The sequence below is a fragment of the Stomoxys calcitrans genome, chromosome 2, assembly GCF_963082655.1.
Source record: "Stomoxys calcitrans chromosome 2, idStoCalc2.1, whole genome shotgun sequence".
Lineage (NCBI taxonomy): Eukaryota > Metazoa > Arthropoda > Insecta > Diptera > Muscidae > Stomoxys > Stomoxys calcitrans.
The window spans coordinates 89680919-89708088 of record NC_081553.1 but is presented as its reverse complement, the minus strand read 5'-3'; the positions used below and the strand labels follow the sequence as shown (position 1 = coordinate 89708088).

General features: G+C 42.4%; 1 protein-coding gene across 1 annotated transcript in view; it reads left to right on the top strand.

Moving 5' to 3' along the window:
* Window positions 1-26889, top strand: part of LOC106080525 (AF4/FMR2 family member lilli) — an 83058-nt gene extending 56169 nt beyond the window's left edge. Inside the window, exons 5-6 of the mRNA XM_059361529.1 lie at window positions 6818-7315; window positions 26811-26889. Of these exons, the coding sequence (XP_059217512.1) occupies window positions 6818-7315; window positions 26811-26889 (577 nt within the window). The remainder of the gene's footprint in view (window positions 1-6817; window positions 7316-26810) is intronic.
* Window positions 26890-27170: the final 281 nt, after the last annotated feature.

Here is a 27170-nt window from a genome sequence, read left to right as displayed (position 1 = left end):
ATATGTTCCGATTTGGACCAAATACTAATAAGTACAGGTCATTGTTCAATTGTTTTAACCAAAACATTGGTATTTTTAGTAGCTATATCTGAAAATAAACCGATCTAAACCATATACAACATGAATGTCGAAAAACCTTTTATTCCTGTGTCAAATTTCAGTTATTCTGATTATAAATGCGCATTTTTTGGGGCCAAGACTTTAAATCGAGATAGCGGTCTATATGGCAGCTAAATGCAAATCTTGATCGATCTAGACCAAATTGCATAAATATGTGGAGGGGTTTAATTTAACTCTCTGTTCCAAATTTCGGCAATATCGGACAATTAATGCGCCTTTTATGGGGCAACTATATCCAATTCTGATCTGATTGGGGCCAAATTGAAGAAAGATGTCGAAGGGGCTAAAGCAACTCACTGTTCAAAATTTCAGCAAAATCGGATAATAAATGTGGCTTTTATGGGACTAAGTCCCTAAATCAAAGGATCGGTCTATATGGCAGCTATACCCAAATCTGGACTGATCTGGGCCAAATTAAAGAAAAATGTCGAAGGGCCTAGCACAACTTATTGTCCCAAATTTCAGCAAAATCGGATAATAAATGTGTATTTTATGGGCCAAAGACCCTAAGTCGGTGGATCGGTCTATATGGGGGCTATATCAAGAACTTAACTATAACTATATCAAGAACTTAACTTACAACTAGTCCCTGTTCCACTGATCAGTGGCGTATACCGTATCCCCAATGTCTGACAAATCTCCTATGGTAAAACATCAGTTCACTATCATCATCATATAACATGCCGCTATCGGCTATAAAGGGCAGGGGGAAGAGCTTTTCCATTTTCCATTATTCCTTATTCCTGTTGCCAGTGGGGAACAGCTGATGGGCCAGTCCGTTCGGGTGGGTTGGATTGCGCTGAAGGTGGCAGACGTAAGATTCTGGGTGTGCCGTCTTCCCTGTAAACTTGCCGATTTGAATGCATACTCATTTCTCTACTTGCCGTCACATGACATCTCATATCGAAGGCGTATAGCTCGAATCTCCTTCCACATTCGATCTGTGAAGTGTGTGCGAAATGACTGGTCTCATAACTTGATGGTACATGATGAGCTTTACTCGGTGGCTTAGTCCCCTTCAACTTCCAAAGAGACTTCAGTTGACATGAAAATCAGCCCTAGCTTTTCTCCTTTGGCTTCATATTTTCCATGTGGCGAGTGAATGTAAATTCCTATCCCGAGATATTTCATCGTCTTCGCATTCTTTATCAGCTCACCGTACATCTTTGTATCGGATATATAGCCACGAGCTACCCTTTTTTCTGAAAACGATTAATAAGAATTTTTCGATATTCAATTTATGCCTACATTCTCTGAAATATTCTTCCAATCTTCCAAGCACAGTGTAAAATTTTCGGATGCCGTCTTTGCCCTGGGATGGCTGCATGCCACTAATATATCGTTAGCGAATATAATTAGAATCCCACCTGTCTGAGGCTCCGGAATATCGGTCAGATACAATTGATTTCATACTGGTCCCAGTAGTGAGACTTAAGGGTCTCCAGCCTCTATTTCCCTATTCTTCGAAGTCGCCTGTCCAATGGAAATCGAAAAAGATCTCTTCTTGAGATAGTTGGAGACACATAATGCAGAGATAATCATTGAAGCCATAGCAATGTCTCATCTTCCTAACAATACCCTCCTGTAATAGTCGCACAACGGGCGTTAAAAACAACCGTGACTTCGGTCGTGAGGGTCAAGAGGGCATGTGTGGTTAAAATCGCTCTCCTAAAACCCAATTGAGCGTCCTTGATAATGGCCTTATCCTAGAGAATGAAGTAGATCTACATCCAAACTTTAATGGGCGGACCCTTCTCTTCCTCTATTTTCAAAAACGCCAGATTTCGGAGACGGGTGGGGCACAGAAATTTGGTAACCTTATTTAGGGGTGGGATATCTAGGGGGGTTCACGCCACCTACTAAGCCCGCCAAATGGAAATATAAACCTATAATGACTCTATGGGGCCCAAATGAAAGGTATTTGAGACTAGAGCAAGAATCTGATATATGAGGGTCCACCTTGCAAATTTGCCCATGAACTTTCAATCAATGTGTGCGGTCCGATTGAAGTTTAAGCTCAATGATAAGGGGCCTTCTTTTTATAGCCGAGTCCGAACGGCGTGCCGCAGTACGACGCATCTTTGTGGAGAAGTTTTTACATGGCTGCCATACCAAACGGTAACTCCCAAATGTCGCCAGCATTAGGAGGGGATAACCACCGCTGAAAATGTTCATGATGTTCTGTTGTTGTAGCAGTTTGTTGTGTTCTATCTTTCGGCCCAGAAACTCTGCGACTAAGATAGGGTGCGTCCACAGAGATCTGGGTCTGAGTCGAGTGGGTCTGGCAGGGCAGTTAAACAGGTGACGTGTATCGTGCGGTCCCTGGTTACTATCGGGACATACATCTTGCACGTCGGCATCAATTCTTTCTCTGTAGGAGCTGAGGCCGGAACGTAATTGAGCCAGAACTACTCTGGTTTGCCGGGGGAGGACAATTTCTTCACATGCAATGAGAGGCGATCGTTCTCCAAGGACTACATTCACCCGGTAGCCATTTACCGCATCTGCTACCGTGTCTGCATGAATGTTGTCTAGACCTGCTTGATATGCCGCTTGATCTAGAGGTTCTCTCTTGTAGCGCTGAACCTCACGCTCTAGATTATGTGGATCTACCTTAAGGCTTTTGGGCGGTGGACATATATCCACAAGATGATGATTTGGATGGTATCTGTAATAACAGCCAAAGGGTATTGCTTAGACAGCATGTAGTTATGTCTTCGCGCTGGTAGAATCTTCGTCTCGTGATGGAGGTGGTTCACATGAGAACTGAGGAGACAGCCCGTCGCAGTTCGGAGGGCAGCATTCTAACAGATCTGAATTATTCCACTGCGTGTCACAAAGTTGACGAGACCACACTGGCGCTGTATAACTTACCACAGACCGGCCAATTGCTTTGTATATGGTCAACAAGATTTCCTATACAGTCCAAGTGCTGCCAGCGAGTGACTTGAGGACCTTGTTTCTACTTTTGACTTTATTGCAGATTGCTGTGGCATGTGGGGAGAATTTGTGAGAGCTGTCAAATGTGACGCCAAGTATTTTGGGACACTTGATGGTCGGAATCATTTCTCCATCGACCATCACAGTCAGCTCAGTATTCACCTCAAGCGTATTTGTAGTGAATAGTGTGGTTGAAGGTTTGTTGGCAGATATCTTCAGATTTCTTGTAGCAAAATATGAGGCAAGTTCGTTGAGGTAGACGTTCAACCTATCGCAGATGTCAACAATGGGTGAGGGGCCTGATGCCAGGATCGTACAATCGTCCGCATATGATATGATCTCTATGCCGTTTGGAGGGGGTGGAATGGAGTATAGGTAGAGGTGAAACAGTGCCGGAGATATCACCCCACCTTGGAGAACTCCCAGTTTCACTCTACGGTGCTTCGACTTCTTATCCCTAAATTCCACAAATGACTGGCGACCACACAGATAATTCGCGACCCAGCGTTTTAGGCCTGGCTGGAGGGACGTGTTGGCGATGTCCTCAAATAATTTGGCATGGTTTACCGTGTGGAATGCATTCGATAGGTCCAGTGCCACGAGAACCGTCCTATCACATGGCCTGAGCTGATTGAAGCCACAGCATATATGTGCGGTGATGGCATGCAAAGCAGTATTTGTGCAATGTAGTCTTCGAAATCCATGTTGATGTTCGGTGAATGGAAATTCTCCTACAAGGCTCGGGAGGGGTAATGCCGTCTTTGCTACTGGTGATAGAAAGGAGATCGTCTGTACGACTCTCCCAAACTCGGGTCCTTTTCAGGCTTCAGTAGCGGGATCACTCAGCCCATTTTCCAGACATCGGGAACTGTGAGAGTGTTCAAAGACAGGTTGAGGACAGTAATAAAGTACTTAACTGCAGGTGAATCCAGATTCTTCAGCATCAAAGTAGAGATTCCGTCGTGGCCCAACGCCTTGGATGATTTGGCGCCACGGATGACATACGTAACTTGTAAAGGGTTTTCATCGGCTCGGAGACCACGAATACACCGAATGGCTCTCCTCGTTGCCCTGTCACTCTCGGGATGCACAATAAATTGACGGTTGAAAAACCTGGCGCATCTCTTCGGATCAGTCACGGCCAAAAGTGACTGAGGTCCTGTCATCCCGTCTACCGGAATTCGAGACTCACTTAACAGCAGACCACAGCTTGCCTGAACCGGTGCCTAAGTAACATTGTTGCAAGTGTTCCAGCCACAAATTCCGCTTATGTTCGTTGACTACCCTGTTCATTTCCAGATTCAGCTCGCTGATTTTGGGGTTAGTGGGGTCCATACAACGAATTCCATCACACTCGTCTGCGAGTACAACTGCCTGCGATGGGAAATTGGGCCGCATTTGGAAACTGCTACAACAACATGACGTTCTCACCAAAATTCGAACCCAGGCGTTCAGCGTCATAGGCAGATATTTTAACCTATGCGCTACGGTGGCCTCCAACGGAGGGTCCGCCTTATCCCCAAAAATACCCCCATACGAACATATTTAACGACAATAGCAATATGAGGCTCAAATAAAAGATACTTGGGAGTAGAGCACCAATATGATATCCACATTGGGCGAAATATCTGAAAGGTCGTACTAGCACCCCCAAACAGGACTTATTTCCTGACCGCCTTATCCCCAAAAATACCCCCATACCGAACATATTTACCGACCATAGCAATATGAGGCTCAAATAAAAGATACTTGGGAGTAGAGCACCAATATGATATCCACATTGGGCGAAATATCTGAAACGTCGTACTAGCACCCCCAAACAGGACTTATTTCCTGACCGTTCCAGTATAGGGCTCAGATAAAATAAGAAAGTGAAAGAAGACGCAGCGGAGCGGGCTCTCTCCAGCTACTATAACAAATAACAAATGCAATGCTATTTCAGCTATATCAAGATATGAGCCATAATTGATTTGGCTGTTGCAGACAAATTTCAGCCAAATCGGATAAGAAATGCTCGCTCTCTTGTAGAAGCTTAAGAAGTATAATCGGGAGATCAGTTTATATTGGAGCTATATCAAGTTATTAACTGATTTGGACCATACTTGTCACAGTTGTTGATGGTCGAACCAAAACTCTTCAAGCAAAATTTCAACCAAATTGGATAATAATTGCGCCCTCTTTTGGCTCAAGAAGCCAAAATCCGAAATCAGTTTATGTGGCAGTTTTATCAGGTTATGAACCGATTTGGACCATACTTGGCACAGTTGTTAATAATCAAACCAAAACAATTCATTCATAATTTCAGCCAAATCGGTTATAATTAATTTCGCCCTCCAGCGGCTCAAGAATTCAAGATCCAAAATCGGTTCGTATGGTATCAGGTTATAAATCGATTTGCAAAATTTCAATCAAATCGGATAAGAACTGCGCCCTCTAGAGGCTTAAGAACTGGACTTATACGAAGTATTTGTGCAAATTTTACAGCACCTAGCTTTACTCCATCGATAGTTAGCGTGTTTTCGATACACAGACGGACGGACATGGCTAAATCTACTAAGAATGTCAAGAAGATCAAGAATATGTATAGTTTTTTGGGTCTCAGATTAATATTTCGATTAATATTACAAGCGGAACGACGAAATTAGTATACCATCCATCCTAGGGTGGAGGGTACAAAAAGGTGATATGTGCAAAACTTCGTGATGATTCGATAACAAATGCTATCTGTATCATGATTACAAAACGAGGACAGACAGACAGGCGGATTCGCGCTCAGACGGACATGGCTAGATCGAACTAGCAAGTAATTCTGATTCGATCGATACACTATTAACTGCCGAAATTGTGGTTCTAGGTGTAACTTGTGTTTCGTTAACAGTAAGTTGCAAATAAATGTTTACTTTTTACTAAAATTTAATTCTAAGACATAAAATCCTTCAATGGATCCCAAAAAATTAACTTTTCCAATTTTGAATGCCGTTGCGGCACATGTTAATATGTAATATGTAGTATTTCGCTTTTTAAGACCAGAAGAGGGTATGCGTTTTTCTATTTGCTAAAAAAATGTTCTCCTTTATAAGATGGGACAGTCTAATGTACATGAATGTCATTTAATAAATGTTTACCACTATGAAACCAAAAACGAAAGGAAATTATTGTAGGCGTTTATTTAGTCCCTGCTTATTTACACCTGATAGTGAATAGTCCCATTGCCTTGAATACCTTAATGCATTTGTATTAAAAAGTAACGCACACATATAATCTCATTGTCGCATAGCACAATCATGGAAATCATCTATAAATCAATTGTTTGCAGAAAACTCAAAGCCTAGAAATTAAGCCACAGATAGAAAAGTAACTGAAAACCTCATCTGTATTACAACAATACTCTGAAGATTGCATGTAAGGTGGTATGTGTGTAAGTTTGAGGTTAAATTAATCTTCTTATGTAAGACAAGCACACATGCACACCTGCCTATTGGTACATTGGTATATAGCAGCGTAACGCCTATCTGTGATTATGAATCAGTTGTCTTATTTGTCTATATGCCAATTTATACATGTGAACGATTGTAAATATATGTCGCTAAGTGTGTATGTGTTTTATATATATTGTATATAAAGTGTATATGTGTCTGTGTATTGGTGTTGGTATTGGTGTTAGCGGTATGCTTTATGGTATCTCTCTACTTTGCAAATTATCATCACCTTTTCTTTCATTTGATTTTGCTCCCCCGTTTATCGTTGTCTATCATAGAATACCGGCACCACATGTTGTGGCCGCACGTGCCTATCGATTGGCATCGAAGAAACGTTCCACATCGATATTTGCCTCCACCTCGGGGGCTGCGGCCTCGGGCTCGGATGGGGCGCGTTATTCGGCGGATAATACGCCCACCTTAGAGACGGGTTGTCAAATTCCCGGCTTTGGTGGATGCGGAAGCAATAGCGGCTGCTCATCCGACCAATATGGCATCACTGTATCCGGTTATTCTTCCAGCTCCACCGTCAGCAGCAGCAACAACACATCCTCGTCATCGACATCGAATATAGCCATAACAAGGCGTTTAGTCAAATTGCTCCATCAATCAAGCTCCAGCATCTCATCAAAGTCGCAACAGCAGCAGCAGCAGCAACAACAACAACAGCAGCAATATAACCAGCAGCTATTACAGCAACAGCAATACCACTATGATATGAACTTTTGTGGCCTGTCTGCTGTTGAAGATGCTCCACGTCGTCTCTCCTGGGAAAGGTATGTCTGTGTGTGTGTATGGCTGTGTAAATATATATTCTTTTAATACTCGTTAATAAATCGCAGTGTGTGTGTGTCTGTGTTTGCAAAAATTTTACGCTTTTCTGAATATTCTAAGGCTTTTCTTACTTGCAATTCAAACTTTGGCACAGAAACCACCAACGCACACAACCGATGAACAACTTGCTCGTCGCACTCAAGTGAAATGCGAAAAGTTAATGAAACACCAAACTAAACACCCATACTCTACTCTACTCTCCCCACCGAATTAAACTCCCATTCTCTACTACTACACACAAGCACTCGCACCCCCAACACTCACATTGATACTCTCATAGTGGGAGCCATAGTCTGCCTCTCACCACGCCTAGTGTGAGTAACAAATTATGTTAGAAAATGTTTTAAACTTTTTTCCTTCTTTATTGTTATTGTTGTTGTCTTTGCTCTTGCTTTAAACGTGGGTGGTGGGTGTGGTAGGTGTTGTTGATGGTGATGTTAATGTTTTACTCTCACCTCCACCACGCTGAAAATTGTTTCCAGCCATTAGTTAATTTTATCTGTCATCGAAATATGTTGCAGTGGTGCTATAGATTGAAGAGGAGATGAATTGTCTGTGTTACGCTGGAGTGCTAGCGATGAAAAGTTTCTTTGCAACCTAGGGGAGATATCTTAATTAAGAAATTATTAAAGATGAGCTAACAAAAATGTGAGAAAAAATTTGAGATGATTAAATTGCAAATATATAGGAATTTTCGGTATATATGGGAGCTATAGCAGGTTATAGACTGATTTGGATTGATATTGGCACGGTTGTTGAAACCTGATCCGTTGATTTTTGGTCTTAGGCCCATAAAAGCAACATTTATTATCCGGTTGTGCTAAAGTTTGGGACAGTGAGTTGTGTAAAGCCACTCGACATCCCTGCTCAATACGGCCCTGATCGATCCAGATTTGGATATAGCTATCATACAGACCGATCTTTCGATTTAGGGTCTTGGGCCCATAGAAATTTGGGACAATGGGTTATGCAAGGCCCCTCGAAATCTTTCTGCAGTTTGGCCCAGATTGGTCAAGAGTTGGATCTTTCGATTTTAAGTCTTGGGCCTATAAAAGACGCATTTATTGTCCGATTTCGCCGAAATTTTGGACAATGAATTGTCTTAAACCCTTCGATATCCCTCTTCAATTTGGCCTAGGTCGGCCCAGATTTGAATATAGCTGTCATATAGACCGATCCTTCGATTTAAGGTCTTGGGCCCATAAAAGACGCATTTATTGTCCGATGTCGCCGAAATTTGGGACAGAGAATTGTGTTAGGGCCTTCGACATCCTTCTTCAATTAGGCCCAGATCAGCCCAGATCTGAATATATCTGCCATATAGACCGATCTCTTTAAGGTCTTGAGCTCATAAGACACTCATTTATTGTCCGATTTCGCCGAAATTTGACACAATGACTTATGTTAGGCTTTTCGACATCCGTGTAGTATATCGTCCAATCGGTCTATATTTGGATATAGCTACTAAAACACCCAATATTTCGTTGTACAAAATGGAATAATAACTTGTACTCATTAGACAACTCAATTTCTGTGCCGAATTTGGTCCAAATCGGACCCTATTTCGATATAGTTGCTATGTGGGTATAAATTATGCACTTTTCACCGGATTTTGACGAAAAGTGGTTTACATTTATACCCGAGGTGGTGGGTATCCAAAGTTGGGCCCGGCAAAACTTAACTCCTTTTTACTTGTTCATAAGTGAGCTCGTAGTCCGATATGTCCTGTTATAATACCAAAAGTTACACTGACCTTCTGCTAACTTCCTTTCAGTAATAGCCTCGTCCTCTCACGATACGGATCACCCCATAGGGGTTTCACCGTCCTACCAACTGTTACGCTGTTCCACAGGGTTACATGCGCATTCGTCACCCACGCCTTTAACTCGGACTTCGTCGACCCGAAAGGCTTCGTGTTAATCAAGTTTATCGACGGCAGTCCTCTGGCCTTCACTGCCAAAACGTTTTTCATTCCCCCTTACTTCGCTATGGCCCGGCACCCAAACGATGCGGATTGTGCCATCCTCATAGAAGGCATAAATCCCCTTAATATACTCCAAGGCTGTTCGTGATCGTACCGTCCTGGTTGTTATAACCCTGATGGCCAGTTTACTGTCCGTAAAGATATTCACACTCGACGTCCTCGCGTGAAAACCACACCATATCACGCAATATAGACCCCCAGGCCCAATCTATCCTTTTGCATTGCACCATCTGCGTAGAATGATCCTCCAGATGACAATTTCAGGGTTCCATCAATCCGAGACTGTGCCGCTGGCAGCAGTGCTCGCACTCGACGACAAGTGTCATCTCATGTAACCGGTCGGAAACCTCTTTCATTCCTCCGACGCCTCAAGTATCCGATCGGAAACCTCGTTCATTTCATCCAGGTTTCCTATCGTCGCCTTAATTATACCGCGATGGTATGAGCTGCTCTCATTCTCTCTCCATTCTCCCATCGCCTTAAGTCTCATACCCGCAGGGGTTGCCTCACACTTAATCTGCATGTCGATTGGTCGGATATCTAGAATAGTCTCCAGTGACCTAGTGGGCGTAGTCCTCATCGCTCCGCCTATGCCAATAAAACATGTTCTTTGAACCTGTTGTGTGATCCTTATGTTGCACTTTTTCTCCATAGCAGTTCACCAAACTACTGAGGCATAAGTAAATATTGGTCTAATCACGCTCCTGTAAAGCCTGTGGACTATCCACTGATGCAGGCCTTATTATCAGCCTACGGCCCGTCTACTTAGTACCTAACATCAGTAAGTCTTCTCAGTAGGCTCCTGAAAGTGATACTCTCAATTCAGTTTCCCGTCCAAGATCACACCCAAATATTTGACCTTGTCAGATATCGAAATCGTTCTATTGAAGAAACGAGGTCCGTCAAATTGGCCCACCTTTGTCGTCCTCGGGAACAAGCAGATTTCAGTCTTTTCAAGGTTCACATTGAGACCTATGGATATAGCCCAGTCGTATGCCATCTGCAAGACCCTTTCGGCCATTCTACATAGCAGGGGGGTTCAAATCCCTCCTCAGTCAGCATCGGTAATAGATTAGTTATGGTAGTCTCGTAAAGGAGTGGCGATAAAATGCCTCCCTGTGACGTGCACCGTGCCACTTTCTCCCTCATATGTATGTCATAAGACCCGCACTTTATCCACCTATTCCTTAGCATATGGTTTACACAGTCTCAAAGGACGCGTTCCCCCCGGTACTAGTCTGAGGATTGGATCAGTGTGTCGGTCTGCCCTTCGATGTCAACGCATACCGCCAGTGTATACGTTTTGGCATCGAAAGATTCTTCTATCTTATTCACAACCTCTTGCAGGGCAGTGTTCACCGACCCTCCTTGACGTAGGCATGCTGTTGGTATTTGAGCGGTTCGCTGGATGTCTTACTCTTTATCATAGTGTCCACAATACATTCCATGGTTTTGAGTAGAAAGAACGTAAGGCTATATAGGTCTGTGGGCATTTGGTGTCGCATAAGTTGCCTTGCCGGGCTTGAGTATAAATACCACCCTTTCCTCCTGCCAGGCTTTCAGAGTATATGAAGTCGTAGGCACACTGTAAAAATGCAGACCACATGCCTCCTTCTGTAGTAACGCCGGAAATATTCCATCAGGTCCAATAGACTTAAATGGCTTGAAGCTCCTCAAGGCCTCCTCTAACATTAATTCTGTGATGATAAACCGTCGAGCATTCTCATTATTTCAAGATTCCGGTGTTTTCGTGAGCCCAACCGTAGGTGATGGTCTCATCGTCCGCTCCCTGTTTTTGAAGGCTGCATTGACTTTGATGTTTCAGTATTAGGTTCTTTGCCTATCCTAGTCTTCCCATTGTAGGGACAGGCGGTGATGGTCTCTACGCCAGCCCTCTGTTTGTTAGGCGGTATTGAGACACCTATGAGACACCTACGGCCCGATATATCAATATGTGGATCTTTGCATATTCTAGTCTTCCCAATCTTGGAAAAGACAGCCTTGCTCCCATAGTGCGCCATGCCTTAAGTCTTAGCCAAACTCCATCAATGGCAACCACAAAGAGAGTACCTTCATCCTTCTTCTCCCGGTGGAAGACCTCCAACTTCTCTGCAACCAAACCTTGGTTTTGCTTGCCCAAGAATCCCAACATGCCTTTCGTCGTAAATTTACTGCCCCATCCCTTGATGACGTTCGTCGCCTTTGTTGGCTGGGGGATGTCCATCTTTCTCACCAGCTCGAGCTTTGCGCCCTCCCAGGTAGCGTGGATACCTCCAACGAGCTTTTTGACAGTTCAATACATTCCTCCGACGCAAAACGCTGCGTTAAGATGTCCCTCTATACTCGCAGCTCATCATTTGATGGGTGGACCCTCTACAGAGTTCCATACATATTCGAAAATCCGCTCGGTAACCAGATCCACCACTTGGAAACGATGATCTGGTGAAATCCTACGCACTGCCGATATTGATGACTGCATAAGTCAGCTCATCTCTGTTGTGCTTCCTTGACACTCTTGCGTAAGAGGGCGACTCCTTATCTTTCTCAGCGACCCTTACATAATGGATGTGGCCTTCTTTTGGAAACCACAGTCCTCCATGACTCAGGGGCCGTGAGGGCTTCCTTGGTTCCGGTTCTGAGGTCAGCCAGCCCTCCCTCTTCGTTGCGAGAAGGCTGTCCTGGTTTTCCCAGATTACTTGAAAACAGGAAGCTCTTATTCTTTTTCAGCTTTTCAGCATTTAAGCTTTGTTATGCTCTTCCGGACATCTGATTCTCTTTCCAGCTTCCAAAGAAGTGCTTGGAATGTCAGTTTTAACCCTTCCAGCATACTGCTCCTTAGCCCGATTGCGCTCTCGGTGCATACTCCTCTGTCTCCTTCGTCGCGCCGCGGATTGCTTTTTCGGTCTGCTTGTGTAGCAAGGCTGTCGCTCACTTCTGCTTTCATCCTGCTCTCTCGATTTAGCTACATGTCTATTTCATTGGCACTGTCGCTGTCTGAATCTGAATTGGAAACACCACCTTTATTTAAAGTATGGGGGCGAACTGTGCGTTTCTCTGGTTTATCCGTCTCTTCCTCATTTTTATACCCACGACCTAATGATGGAGGTATACTAATCCAGTCATTCCGTCTGTAACATCTTGAAATATTGATCTGCGTCCCTATAGTGTATTCGAGATCGTCTCGACATTCAGAGTCTATCTAGCTATGTCCGTCCGTCCGGCCGTCCGCCTGTCGAAATCATGATAGCGGTCGAACGCGTGAAACTAGCCACCTGAAATTTTACATACATACTTCTTATTGATGTAGGTCGTTGGGGATTGCAAATGGGCCACATCGGTTCAGATTTGGATATATAAAAACGGACCCCCGATTTGACTTCTTGAGCCCCTAGAAGCGTCAATTTTCATTCGAATTGGGCTAAAATTTGGAACAAACACTTGAGTTGTGACTTACAACATCCATGCTAAGCATGATGCGAATCGGTCTATATACACATATAGCCCCAATATTAACCGATGACTTCTTGAGCCCTTAGAAGTCTCAATTTTCATCTGACTTGGCTGAAATTTGGAACAAAGACTTGAGTTATGACTTTCAACATCCATGCCGAATATGAACTGAGTCGGTCTATAAAGAGATATACCCCCCATATAAACCGATCACCGGATTTGACTTCTTGAGCCCTTAAAAGCCTTAATTTCCATCCAAGTTTGCTAAAATTTTGAAAAAAAGTTTTAAGTCACGGCTTCCAACATGCGTGCCAAGTATGATCCGAATCGGTCTATATACAGATATAGCCCCCATATAAACCGATCCCCGGATTTGACTTCTGGAGCCATTGTAAGCCTCAATTTTTATGCAATTTGACCGAAATTTGGAACAAAGGCTTGAGTTGTGACTTCCCATATCCATGTCAAATATGATCCGAATCGGTCTATAAACAGATATAGCCCTCATATAAACCAATCTCCCGATTTGACTTCTTCAACCTCTAGATTCTTAAATTTTTTATCTGATTTCGCTAAAATTTGAAACAAAGACTTAAGTCACGACTTCCAACGTCCATGCCAAGTATTATTCGAATCAGTCTATAAACAGATATAGCCCCCATATAAACCGATCCCCCGATTTGACTTCTTGACCTCACACAAGCCTCATTTCTCATCCAATTTAGATGAAATTTGGATCAAGGACTTAAAACATCCATGTCAAGTATTATCCGAATCGTTCTACATACAGATATAGCCCCCATATAAACCGATCCCCGGATTTGACTTCTTGAGCTCTTAGAAGATTAATTTTCATTCAATTTGGCTGAAATTTGAAGCAAAGATTTGGACTATGACTTTCAATATCCATGTCAAGTATGATTCGAATCGATCTTTAAACAGATACAGGCCCCACATGAACTGGTCCCCGGATTTAGTTTCTTGAGCCCCAACAGGACCCAAATGTTCATCCGATTTTGCTGACGTTTGAAACAAAAACTTGAGTTATGACTTCCAACATCTATGCCAAGTATGATTCGAATAGGTCTTTAAACAGATATAGCCCCCATAAAACCGGTCCCAGGATTTGACTTCTTGAGGCCTTAAAGCCTCAATTTTCATCCGATTTGGCTAAAATTTTAAACAAAGACTTGAGTCATGACTTCCAACGTCCGTGCCAAGTATTACTCGAATCAGTCTATAAACAGATATAGCCCCCATATAAACCGATACCCGGATTTGACTTCTTGAGCTCTTCAAAGCCTCAATTTCCATCCAAAAAGGTTTAAGTCACGGCTTCCAACATGCGTGCCAAGTATGATCCGAATCGGTCTATATACAGATATAGCCCCCATATAAACCGATCCCCGGATTTGACTTCTTGAGCCATTATAAGCCTCAATTTTCATGCAATTTGACTGAAAATTGAACAAGCCAAAATTTTTGCCTGATTTGTCTAAAATTTGGCTCAAAACCCTATCTTATGACTTACAACAACATCTTACATTATTACAACATCAATGCCAAGTTTTATCCGAATCGGTCAATGTGGTGATATAGGCCTCCTAAGTACCGAAACCCCGATATAATTCCTTGCGACCAAAATAATTCAAATACAAACTCAGTTAATAAGGATACACTTTTAGCGGAATCCATGGTGGTGGGTACCCAAGATTCGGCCCAGCCGAACTTAGCACTCTTTTACTTGTTTAGTCTGATGACTGATTGTGCGCCTGAAGCATTACTCTCTACGACAGGTGCCAAGGCACCCACACATATTGCATGGGAGGACAACATGCTTAGGTCCGATGCCACCACCGCAGCTGTTGGGTCTTTGGAGTTTATTTTGAGCCTACTACTGAAATGCTTCAAAATTTTTCGTAATAGGTACCTATTCCAAGATACGGATATATTTTTTTTTTCTTCGAGGAGCGCAATGAAAACATTTCCACTCCACTCAACGGTTACATTGAAATTTTTTAAATAAAGTACTTCTATGCCCTTTTACAGAGTTATTTTTTTTATAAATTTTAAGCAGAATCCATGATGGAGACTTGGCCCAGCCGAAGTTAGCACGCCTTTACTTATTTTAATTTTTCACTCTACTTCAACAGCTCAACTCCTTATCAAAGTCCTTAAACTAATTGATTTGTATCGATTTTCCACTTGATTTTCCCTTTGACCATTGTTGATGGCCTTTGAAAGGCGTTAGACCATGGTGACAGTTCAAGCGCCTTGAATACTTTGTCTCGCGCCCCTTTTATTATCCTTGTAATCAGCGCCTATATCATGTGCTCAATGTTTTGTAATCCAATAAATTAATGAGTTAATTTTAATTACAAGCATCAGATGTGTTTTTGTCTCATCAACAGGATGTCCGTTACAAATTTCATGATTAATTACAGCATATGCCATACAAAGGATAGGAAGAAAGAAAGGAGTCGTATTCAATGCAATTCAATTCAATAGGGGATTCGAGGAAAACTAAGCAAAGGATATGAAATTGAATTTGAAAGATATGCCAAAGATTTTTAAAGACTGCCTACAGAAACGTTTAGTGTGAAATAACTCCAGGCAAGTTTGCTAGCCATTCATTAATCACAAATTAATTTTCTTCGAAATTCTTTTCAAAGAAGTTGTATAGTTGGCTCTTCAAGCAGCCCTACACTTAAGTTGCATTGCATACAGGTTAATTCATTTGTGCAAAAGATTTTAATACTTTCCACCATAGAGTGGTGGTATACTAATTTCGTCATTCCGCTTGTAACACATCGAAATATTGATCTGAGACCAAACATCCTTCATCTCTGTCTGTCTGCCGAAAGCATACTTATTTGCGTAAGAGTAAAGCAAGGCGATTGAAATTATGCACAAATACTTCTTATTAGTGCAGGTCAGTTGGGATTGTAAATGAGCCATATCGGTCCATGTTTTGATATAGCTGCCATATGAACAAATTTCGAATTTTTCAATTCTTGAGCGTCTGGAAGGCGCAATTCATATTCGATTTGGCTGAAACTTTGCTTAAAGCGTTTTGTTATCACTACCATCGAGTGTGTTTAGTATGGCTCGATGGAAGTGATAACGGGCGCGTGTTCCTGGAATGTCTAGTATTACTGACAAACATCCCTACATCAAGAATAAGAAGACGATTATCAGATGAACGCACACCAGAAAAGTGCCGATAGAACAATGCCAAACAAACCACATTGCGACGATGTTCAAAAGAGGCAATAGAGTTGGATACCCTACTGTCCCCATTCAACGCCATCGCTCTACTCTGTACACGATCCAATAGCTTCAGGAATGATTTTGAAGCTCCAGCCCATACATGTGAGTTGTACTCCATTTTCGGCCTAATGAAAGGGGTATAGATGTTTAAAAGATTAGAAGGAGTGAAGTAATTCTTACACCATATAAGGAAGCCTCAATTCTTGAATGCTTCTTTCCACACTTCAAATACATGTTTAGCCTAACGGACATCATTATGTATTTTCATGCCCAAAATATCAAGAGCTTCTGATTGCTCAACATCTATACCATTTATAGATAGAGATGATAATAATGGGTCAACGAATCGTTTATGTAACAACAAACAGCACGAAGTCTTCCGTGTATTAAAATCTACTCGATTCATTTAACCCCACTCAGAAATGGCCAGCAAATCCTGGCAGAGTATCTCATCGATAACCCGCCTCTTGTCCTCAATCTCTCGAAGACCCGGCCTATGGTCGAATAAGTACGAATTACAAACGTTACTGTCATCCGCAAATGAGTAGATCGGATTCGATGTCTGATTCAACAGATCGTTGATGAAAATAAGAAAAAGAGAAGGAGAAAAGACAGAGCTCTGGGGTATACCTGCGGTTAATCGACACACTGATCCAATGCCTGGACCAGTTCCGGGTGGACCGGGTCCTAAGAGACTAGATTAACCATATGCTAATAAACAGGTGTATACATTGTGTGTCCCATGACATAAATATAAGGGAGAAAGTGTCACAAGTCATGCCATAGAGGGAAATTTTACTGCCACTTCTATGGGTGACCACCATAAATGACCTATTACAGATGCTGACTGAGGAGGGATTTGAACCCGTCTGCTACACAGGCGATATTATAATACTTCTTAGGGGAATGAACTAAATTGGAAGTGTCACATTTAGGAGCGTACTGAAGAAGATCACAGATATTGGGCACTATGTGTTCTAATCGGGGCCTGAATCCGAAGATAGTCCACTAGCTCTATAGGAGCGTAATAAGACCAATATTTTCTTACCCCTCAGTAGTTTGGAGGACTGCAGTGAAGAAAAAGTGCAACGTAAGGATAATACAACGGGTTAAGAGAACGTGTTGTCTTGACATAGGAGAAGCGATGAGGATCACGCCCACTTGGGCACTGGAGTCTATTCCAGATATCCGACCCATTAACATACAGATTTAATATGAGGCAGCCACTGCGGCTATGAGACTTAAAGCGATGGGAGAATGGATTGAGGTAATGAACAGCTCACACCATCGCGGCATAATAGAGGCGACGATAGAAAATCTGGAATGAATGGAAGAGGAGACCTCGTGTTCCTGAGACGACACTAGAGGTCGACTGCAAGGCACTGCTGCCAGCGGAACAGTCTTGGATTGACGGAACCCAAGTAATGTCATCTGAAAGATCGTGTCACACGGATGGATCAAAGCTAGAGGACAGAGTGGGCCTGGGGGTCTACATTGAGAACCCAGGGACTGAGATCTGTTTTAGACTGTCTGACCATAATACGATCCTGCAGGCGGGGATCCAGGTTATTGCGGAATTAGTGAAGTGGTGTGGTGTGGTTTTAACGCAAGGACGTCGAGTGTGAACATCTTTACGGACAGTAAACAGGGCATAATAAAATTACAACCAGGACGGTAAGATCACGAAAAGTCTTGGAATGCCAAGATGGAAATACACGCCTTGTCTGAGGATGGCACGATCCGCATCGTTTGGTGCCGGGCCATAGCGGAGTAACTGGGAATGAGAAAGCAGAAGATTTGGCAGAGAAGGCCAGAGAACTGCCGTTAATAAACTTGGTTAACCCGAAGCTTTTCGGGTCGAAGCAGTCCGAGTTAAGGGAGTGGGCGACGAATGCGCATGTAACTTTCTGACGAAACAGTCGGTACGCCGTCCTATAGGGATACTCAGATCCTGAGAACACTAGACTATTACTGAAAGCAAGTAAGAAGGAGGTCAATATAGCTCTCAGTATCATAACGGGACACATAGGACTACGAGCTCTCTTATGTAAAATCGGTGCGGCTAGTCATAGCATGTGTAGGGCATGCAGGGAGATGATGAGACATTGGAGCATTTCCCTTGTCATTACCCAGGTTTAGCGTCTTACAGATACCGTCACTTAAGTGGATACACGATACCAAACATGAACCAATTAAGGATTTTGTAAGTAGCACTGAATTCCTAACTTAGATTTTCTTTTCGAGGTTTTTTTTATACCCTCCACCATAGGATGGGCTATTCTAGTTTTGTCATTCCGTTTGTAACACCTCGAAATATGCGTCTAAGACCCCATAAAGTATACATATTCTTGAACGTCATGACATTTTAAGTCGATCTAGCCATGTCCGTACGTCTGTCAAAAGCATGCTAACTTTTAAGGAGTAAAGTTAGGTGCTTGAAATTTTGAACAAATACTTCTTATTAGTGTAGGTCGGTTGGGATTGTTCATGGGTCAAATCGGTTCTTGTTTTGATACAGCTGCAGATCGAGGATCTTGACTTCTTGAGCTTCTAGAGGACGCAATTCTTTTCCGATTTGGCTGAAATTTTGCACGTTGTGTTTTGGTATCACCTCCACCAACTGTACTAGGTATGGTTTAAATCGGTTGATAACCTGATATAGCTGCCATATAAAACGACCTTTGGTCTTGAGCTTCTAGAGGGCGAAATTCTTATCCGATTTGGTCGAAATTTTTCATGAAATGTTTTATTTTGACTTCCAACAACTCTTTTAAGTATGGTCTAAATTAGTCCATATTCTAATAAAGCCCCCATATAAACCGTTCTCCCGATTAGACTTGTTGGGCTTGGTCTAAAGTGCGCAATTCTTATCCAATATGGTTGACATTTTCCATATGTCGTCTTGGTATGACTTCCAACAACTTTTTCAAAATAGGTCCAAATCGTTATATAACCTGATATAGCTGTCATATAAACTGATCTCCCAGTTTGACTTTTTGAGCCTCTAGATTTTTTTTTTTTTTTGGAGGTGATGTTTTTCTATGACTGGTGTTTATCTATTTCAAAAAAGTCACTCAAAGAACTTGTCATATGCATATCCAAGGTGGAAGGTATATAAGATTCGGCCTGCCCGTACTTAGCACGTTTTTACTTGTTTAGTATATAGAGCGCACAACAAGCCGATTACTGGCTTAGGTGTATGTCTATAGAGGGTTGGGGCTGATAAATATCCGCACATTCATTTCAACCTAACCTAATCTAGTCTTAACTGGAATAAATGTCCTCATTCCGTTTAAAATTATCTTCTCAATCATTTCAGCAAATGCAAATTTTGCCCATGAACATTCCACTAAGTAACAGGGGCAAACTTGTCACATATCAATGAGTGCAGTCCGATTTAAGTTTTAAGTTCAATGATAAGGGGCCTTCTTTTATTAGCCGAGTCCAAACGGCGTGCCGCAGTGCGACACCTCTTTGGAGAGAAGTTTTACATGGCATAGTACCTCACAAATGTTGCCATCATTAGGAGGGAAAAACCACCGCTGAAAAATTTTTCTTATTGTTTCGCCAGGATTCAATCTAGGCGTTCAGCGTCATAGGCGGACATGCTAACCTCTGCGCTACGGCGGCCTCTCAGCATGCTACTGCTATATCGTCATCTAGAAGACAAGGTTTCCAATTAAAGTGCTAAACGAATCTATTGAGCTGAGCTCAAGGTTCCTATTTAGTATAAAAAATATTGACCGCCTCGGCACTGGGGAGGAAGCTGTACGAAGAGCAGAATACGACGTACCGTGTATAGTCTGAATAGGTTTATAACCTGATGTAGTTCCCATATAAACCGATCGCCCTCTTTTGATATAGAATTTTAAGACGATCACAAATATATATAAGCTCTCTTGGCTCTCCGATCAATATTTTGCTGTGTTACAAAGCGAATGACGAAGTTAGTATTCCACCCATCCTTTGATGAAGGGTATACACATGTGGACACAGTTTTTAAGTGAATGAAACTTTTACTAAATATCCTAAACAAACTTCATGTTGAAGATTCATTTCCTAAAAATTATTTCAAAAAATTTTTTTTTTTTTTGTAATAAATTCAGTTTAAACTTCTTTCCAACGCAGTCTTGTTGTCCAACGTTCTTTCAGTGTATACAATGATTTTTATATAACCTTACGCTCTTTAATTATCAATGAACTCCAAATTAGCATATGATTTTAACATTCCTACAAAGAAACCATAACGAGAAAGTTCTTTGGCCCAGTTTCGCCGAGAATATTAACCTTGCTGAATGATTGATGAGCTTAACTCTTTTTTTTTCTCCATATTGCACATTTTTCTTCTATGCTTTCAAGCAAGGGTCACCCCTGCTGGGGAAAATGATAAGCAAATGACTCTTGGTTGGGAGGAAAACTGTTTTTTTTTTTTCTTTTCGCCCAAGCCCACCACAAAGTCACTTTCATTTGCACATCTGAGTGGAAAACTCTTTGCAAACATCGAATCCAATCCAGCCGGAGGAAATCCATTTTGCTGTTTCTACATTGTTTCTAACAGTTTTTCCATTTTTGCTTGTGGCCCAAATGCGCTAACCTAGCCTCGTTTTTTTTTTTTTTTTTGAAAATCAAAGTGATGTCAATGTGCCATTGGCCATCAGGAGGTAAAGAACTTTAAATAATAAATCTCAAGTTATGGGTTTTTACGTTGTTTTAATCAATCTAAGATAGCAAGCAGAAACAACGGGAAAAAGGCTGAGGAAACAGGACCGATTAAGCGTACCTTCTAATATCTTTTGCCAAGTTTCTTTTCCAATCTAAGTTTATTTCCCCTAATTGATGTATTAACTGTAGCAACAATTTTGCAATTTTCACTGAAGTGCTTAAGGTGTTCGTTGTATTCTTTGGAGCATATATACATTGGTATAGGTCGTTGGGGATTGCAACTGGGACATATAGGTTTAGATGTGGCTATAGCTCCCATAGAAATTGGTCCTTTGATTTGACTTCTTGAGCCTCTAGAAGCTTCAGTGTTTTTGGTTTAACTTCCAACATTCTTGGTAAGGATAGTACAAATCGTTCTATAACCTGATTTGGCTCACATATAAACCAATCCCTCAGCTTAACTTCTTGAGCTCCTGGAAGCCGCAATTGTTATCCGATTTGACAAAAATTATGCACGTCATCTTCTTTTACGACTACCTTCACCGTGCCAAGCACGATTTGGCTGAAATTTTGCCCGGAGTGTTTTTTTATGACTTCCTAGCCATGTTCGTCCGTCTGACCATCGGTCTGTTAAAATCACGCTACTGTCTTTAAAAATAGAGATATTGGGCTAAAACTTTCACACATTCTTTTTTTTCCATAAGCAGGTTAAGTTCGAAGATGGGCTATATTGGACTATATCTTGATATAGCCCCCATATAGACCGATCCGCCGATTTAGGGTCTTGGGCCCATAAAAGGCGCATTTATTACCCGACTTTGCCAAAATTTGGCACAGAGAGTTGTGTTAAGCCCTTCGACATCCTTCTTCAATTTGGCCTAGATCGGTCCAGATTTGGATATAGCTGCCATATTGAGCGATCCACCGATTTTGGGTCTTAGGCCCATAAAAGCCACATTTATTATCGGATTTTGCTGAAATTTGGGACAGTGAGTTGCGTTAGGCCCTTCGACATCTATTTATAATTTGGCCCATATCGGTCCAAATTTGGATATAGCTGCCATATAGAGCGATCCACCGATTTAGGGACTTAGGCCCATAAAAGCCACATTTATTATCCGATTTTGCTGGAATTCGGGATAGTGAGTTGTGTTAGGCCCTTCCATATCCTTCTTCAATTTGGTTTAGCTCGGTCCAGATTTGGATTTAGCTGCGATATAGACCGATCTCTCGATTTAATGTCTTGGGCCTATAAAAGACGCATTTATTGTCCGATTTCGCGGAAATTTAAGACAGTGAATTGTTTTGGGCCTTTCGACATTCTTCTCCAATTTAGACCAGATGGGTCCAGATTTGGATATAGCTACCATATAGAGCGTTCCGCCGATTTGGAGTCTTAGGCGCATAAAAGCCACATTTATTATCCGATTTTACTGAAATTTGGGACAATGAGTTGTGTTAAGCCACTCGACATCTTTCTTCAATTTGGCCCAGATCGGTCCAGATTTGGATATAGCTGTCATATAAACCGATCTCTCGATCTAAACAGTGAATTGTTTTGGGCCTTTCGACATTCTTCTCCAATTTAGACCAGATAGGTCCAGATTTGGATATAGCTACCATATAGAGCGTTCCGCCGATTTGGAGTCTTAGGCGCATAAAAGCAACATTTATTATCCGATTTTACTGAAATTTGGGACAGTGAGTTGTGTTAAGCCACTCGACATCCTTCTTTAATTTGGCCCAGATCGGTTCAGATTTGGATATGGCTGTCATATAGACCGATCTCTCGATTTAAATTCTTGGGCCTATACAAGACTCATTAATTGTCCGATTTTGCTGGAATTCGGGACAGTGAGTAGTGTTAGGCCCTTCGACATTGTTCTTCAATTTGGATCAGATCGGTTCAGATTTGAATATAGCTGCCATATAGACCGATCTCTCGATTTAGGGTCTTGGGCCCATAAAAGGCGCACTTATTACCCGATTTTGCCAAAATTTGGAACAGTGAGTTGTGTTAGGCCACTCGACATCCTTCTTTATTTTGGCCTAGATCGGTTCAGATTTTGATATAGCTGTCATATTGACCGATCTCTCGATTTAAGATCTTGGGCCTATAAAAGACGCATTTATTGTCCGATTTCGCCAAAATTTAAGATAGTGAGTTGTTTTGGGCTCTTCGACATTCTTCTTCAATGTGGACCAGATCTGTTCATATTTGAATATAGCTGCCATATAGACCGATCTCTCGATTTAAGATTTTGGGTCTATAAAAGACGCATTTATTGTCTGATTTCGTCGAAATTAGGGACAGTGAGTTGCGTAAGGCTCTTCGACAAGTTTCTGCAATTTGGCTCAGACCGGTCAAGACTTGGATATAGCTACCATATAGACCGATCTCTCGATTTAAGGTTTTGGGCCTATAAAATGAGCATTTATAATCCGATTTCGCCGAAATTTGGGACAGTGAGTTGTGTTAGGCCCTTCGACATCCCCCTTCAATTTGATCCAGATCGGTCCAGATTTGGATATAGCTGCCATATAGACCGATCTCCCTATTTAAAGTCTTGGCCCCATAAAAAGCGCATTTATAATCCTATTTCGCTAAAATTCAACCCATTGGCGTCTTTTAAGCTTTTCGGCATCCGTGTCCTATATGGTTGAGATCGGTCTATAATTGGATATAGCTGTCATTAAGACCAACATTGAACAAATATTTAACAGTTACTTGTATTTATTAGACCACTCAATGTCCGTGCCGAATTTGATCGAAATCGGACCATATTTGGATATAGCTGCTATAGATGCATAAATAATGCATTTTTCACCGGATTAAAGGTGGCGTACATATACACCCGAGGTGGTGGGTATCCAAACTTCGGCCCGGCCGAACTTAATGCCTTTTAACTTGTTGCTTGTTTCATTTGTTTAGTTTTCACAGTGCCATTTCGGAAATTTTTTTAGTTAGAGAAAAATTCTTCAAATTTCAGATTCTGTAAAAAAACGTTCATTGGTTCGTCTTAATTTTTCGAGTATTAATTTGAGCTCTTTAAATTCATCATATCTATGTTTAATCATAATCAATTTTGTTAACAACTTTAAACTTTTTTATATAAAAATATTCATATATTCACAAATTAAAAGGCAACTTTAAACCAAAAATAGAATAAAAATAACATTTCCTTTTTTCTAAGTGAATGACTTTGACATCTATGTATTTTGTTCATTTAAAATGCAAGAGGATATGTATTTGCGAGTATTGATGAGAGCATAAATTTCGCTGCAGCTCTGATAACAAATAAATTTTATTCACTTTTTGGTTGAACTCATATCGATGCAAATCATTGATAGTAATAAAAACATCCACAACATCAATCAGTTGGCCTTCACCGACATTTAAATGGTCGCTATTCAACAAAATATGTAAATCGAAGTCAGTAATAAAAAATAATTTTATTTAATGTATAAATTTAAATAGGATAAAAAAAATTTTGGGTTAGGTAAGATTAGGTTAAAAAGAGGGTGCGGATATTAATACGCCCCATGCCACTATGGACATACCAGTCAGTAATCGACTTGTTGTGAGCTCCAAAAACTAAAATGTAACGTCGAGAAAGAAAATTTTTAGTTAGGAATTCCGCGCTACTGACAAAATCCTTAATTGTTTTCCATACCTCTCCCCTAACTCTGGTATCGTGCCCCTACCTTAGTACCGATGTCTGTTAGCCGCGAAAGCCGGGCAATGGCGTAGAAAATGCTCCGACGTCTTGTCATCTTCCTCGCATGCCCTACACATGCGATCACTTGCCATACCGATTTCACATAATTGATCTCGTAGTCCAATATGTCCCGTTATGATGCCAAAAGCTAAACTGACCTCCTTCTTACTTCCCTTCAGTAATAGCCACGTCTTTAGACGATACGGATCACCCCATAGGATTTTCGCCGGCCTACCGACTGTTTCGCTGTTCCACAGCCTCGACCTCTGTCCTCTAGCTTTGTTTTTGTTGTTGTAGCAGTTTGTTGTGTTTTATCTTTCGTCTGCTCGATTCGTTGTCAAGATCCAGCAACTCTGCGACTAAGATAGGGTGCGTCCAGAGCGATCTGGGTCTGAGTCGAGTGGGTCGGCTGGGCAGTTAAACAGGTGACGTATATCGTGTGGTCCCTGGTCACAATCGGGATATACATCTTGCACGTCGGCATAAATCCTTGCTCCATAGGAGTTGAAGCGGGAGGTCAATTTTTTCGGGTGCAATTGGAAGCGGACTACATTCACTCGGTAGCAATTTACGGCATCTGCTACCATGTCTGCATGAATGTTGTCTAGTCCCGCTTGATATGCCGCTTGATCTAGAGGTTTCTCATGGAGGTGATTCACATGAGAACTGAGGAGATAGCACATCGCAGTTCGGAGGGCGGCATTCTGACAGACCTGAATATTTTTCCACTGCGTGTCACAAAGTTGACGAGACCACACTGGCGCTGCATAACTTACCACAGACCGGCCAATTGCTTTGTACGTGGTCAACAAGGTTTCTTTGTCAGCACCCCAAGTGCTGCCGGCAAGTGACTTGAGGACCTTATTTCTACTTTTGACTTTATCGCATTTCTGTGGCATCTGGGGAGAATGTGTAAGAGCTGTCAAATGTGACGCCAAATATTTTGGGACACTTCATGGTCGGAATCATTTCTCCATCGACCATCACAGTCAGCTCAGTATTCACCTCACGCGTATTTGAATCGAACAATGTGGCTGAAGATTTGGTGCCAGATATCTTGCAGCGAAATATGAGGCAGGTTTGTTGAGATTGACGTTCAACCTATCGCAGAAATCAACAATGGGTGGGGGCCTGATGCCATAATCGTAAAATCGTCCGCATATGATACGATCATTATGCCGTCTGGAGGGGGTGGAATGGAGTATAGGTAGAGGTTAAACAGTGCAGGAGATATCACCCCGCCTTGGGGAACTCCCTGTTTCACTCTACGGTGCTTCGACTTCTTATCCCTGAATTCCACAAATGACTGGCGACCACACAGATAACTCGCCACCCAGCGACTCAAGCCTGGCTGGAGGGACTTGTTGGCGATGTCCTCAAATAGTTTGGCATGGCTAACCGTGTCGAATGCCTTCGATAGGTTCAGTGCCACGAGGACCGTCATATCAAATGGTCTGGGCTGATTGAAGCCACGGCAAATGGGTGCGGTGATGGGATGCAAAGCTGTTGATGTGCTATGCAGTCTTCGAAATCCATGTTGATGCTCAGCGAATGAAAATTCTCCTACGAGGATCGGAAGGAGTAATGCCTCTGTCGTCTTTGCTACTGGTGAGAGAAGGGAGATCGGTCTGTACGACTCCCCCAAACTCGGGTACTTTCCAGGCTTCAGTAGCGGGATCACTCTGCCCATTTTCCAGACAACGGGAACTATAAGAGTGTTCAAAGACAGGTTGAGGATACTTCAGCATCAGTGTAGAGATTCCGTCGGGGCCCAACGCCTTAGAGGATTTGGCGCCACGGATGACAATCGTAACTTCGCCCTCGGATGAAAATTCTTCTACGAGGTTCGGTAGGAGTAATCCCTCAATCGTCTTTGCTACTGATGAGAAAATGTGAAGCCTCGGAGACCACGGATACGGCGAATGGCTCTCCTCCTTGCCCTGTCACTCTCGCAATGCACAAGAAATTGACGGTTGAACAACCTGGCGCATCGCTTCGAATCAGTCACGGTTACGTCGCCAAAAGTGACTGAGGTCCTATCATCGCGTTCACCGGGGTTCGAGAGAGACTTAACAGTGGCCCACAGCTTGCCTTAAGCGGTGCCTAAGTTACATTGCTCCAAGTGTTCCAGCCACAAATACCGCCTATGTTCGTTGACTATCCTGTTTAATTCCAGATTCAGCTCGCTGATTCTGGTGTTAGTGGGGTCCGTACAATGAATCCCAACACGCTCGTCTGCGAGTACCACTGCCTGCGCGGGAAATTGGGACGCACTTGGGGTATACGACCGGCTGGTATAAAGCGAACGGCTGCTACGTAAATCATGTCTCGGAATTTCCTCTTGACCACTAGCACTTCCGAGGGGGGTGGCAGTTCACTAAAGCGACGTTTGGTGTACTCTCTGAAGCCAGCTCAATCGGCCTTCCTTTGATTCATAAACGTCCGGCGCTCAGAGGTTATGAAGTCGGGTGGCCGGTCGATAGTGAGAATTATGGGGAGGTGGTCTAACCCCAAAGAAACGACGGCTTGCCAGTATACGTCACTTAGGAGATCAGGGGATGCAATGGAAATGTCTTGCGAGGTGCTGCACCTTCTCGTAATCCTAGTGGGGGCATCCCCATTCGCCTTGAAAAACGTGGTGCCTTCAATCTGCTCTACCAAAACAATGCCACGCTGGTCGTTACCTAGGGGAGAATGCCATGAAATGTGATG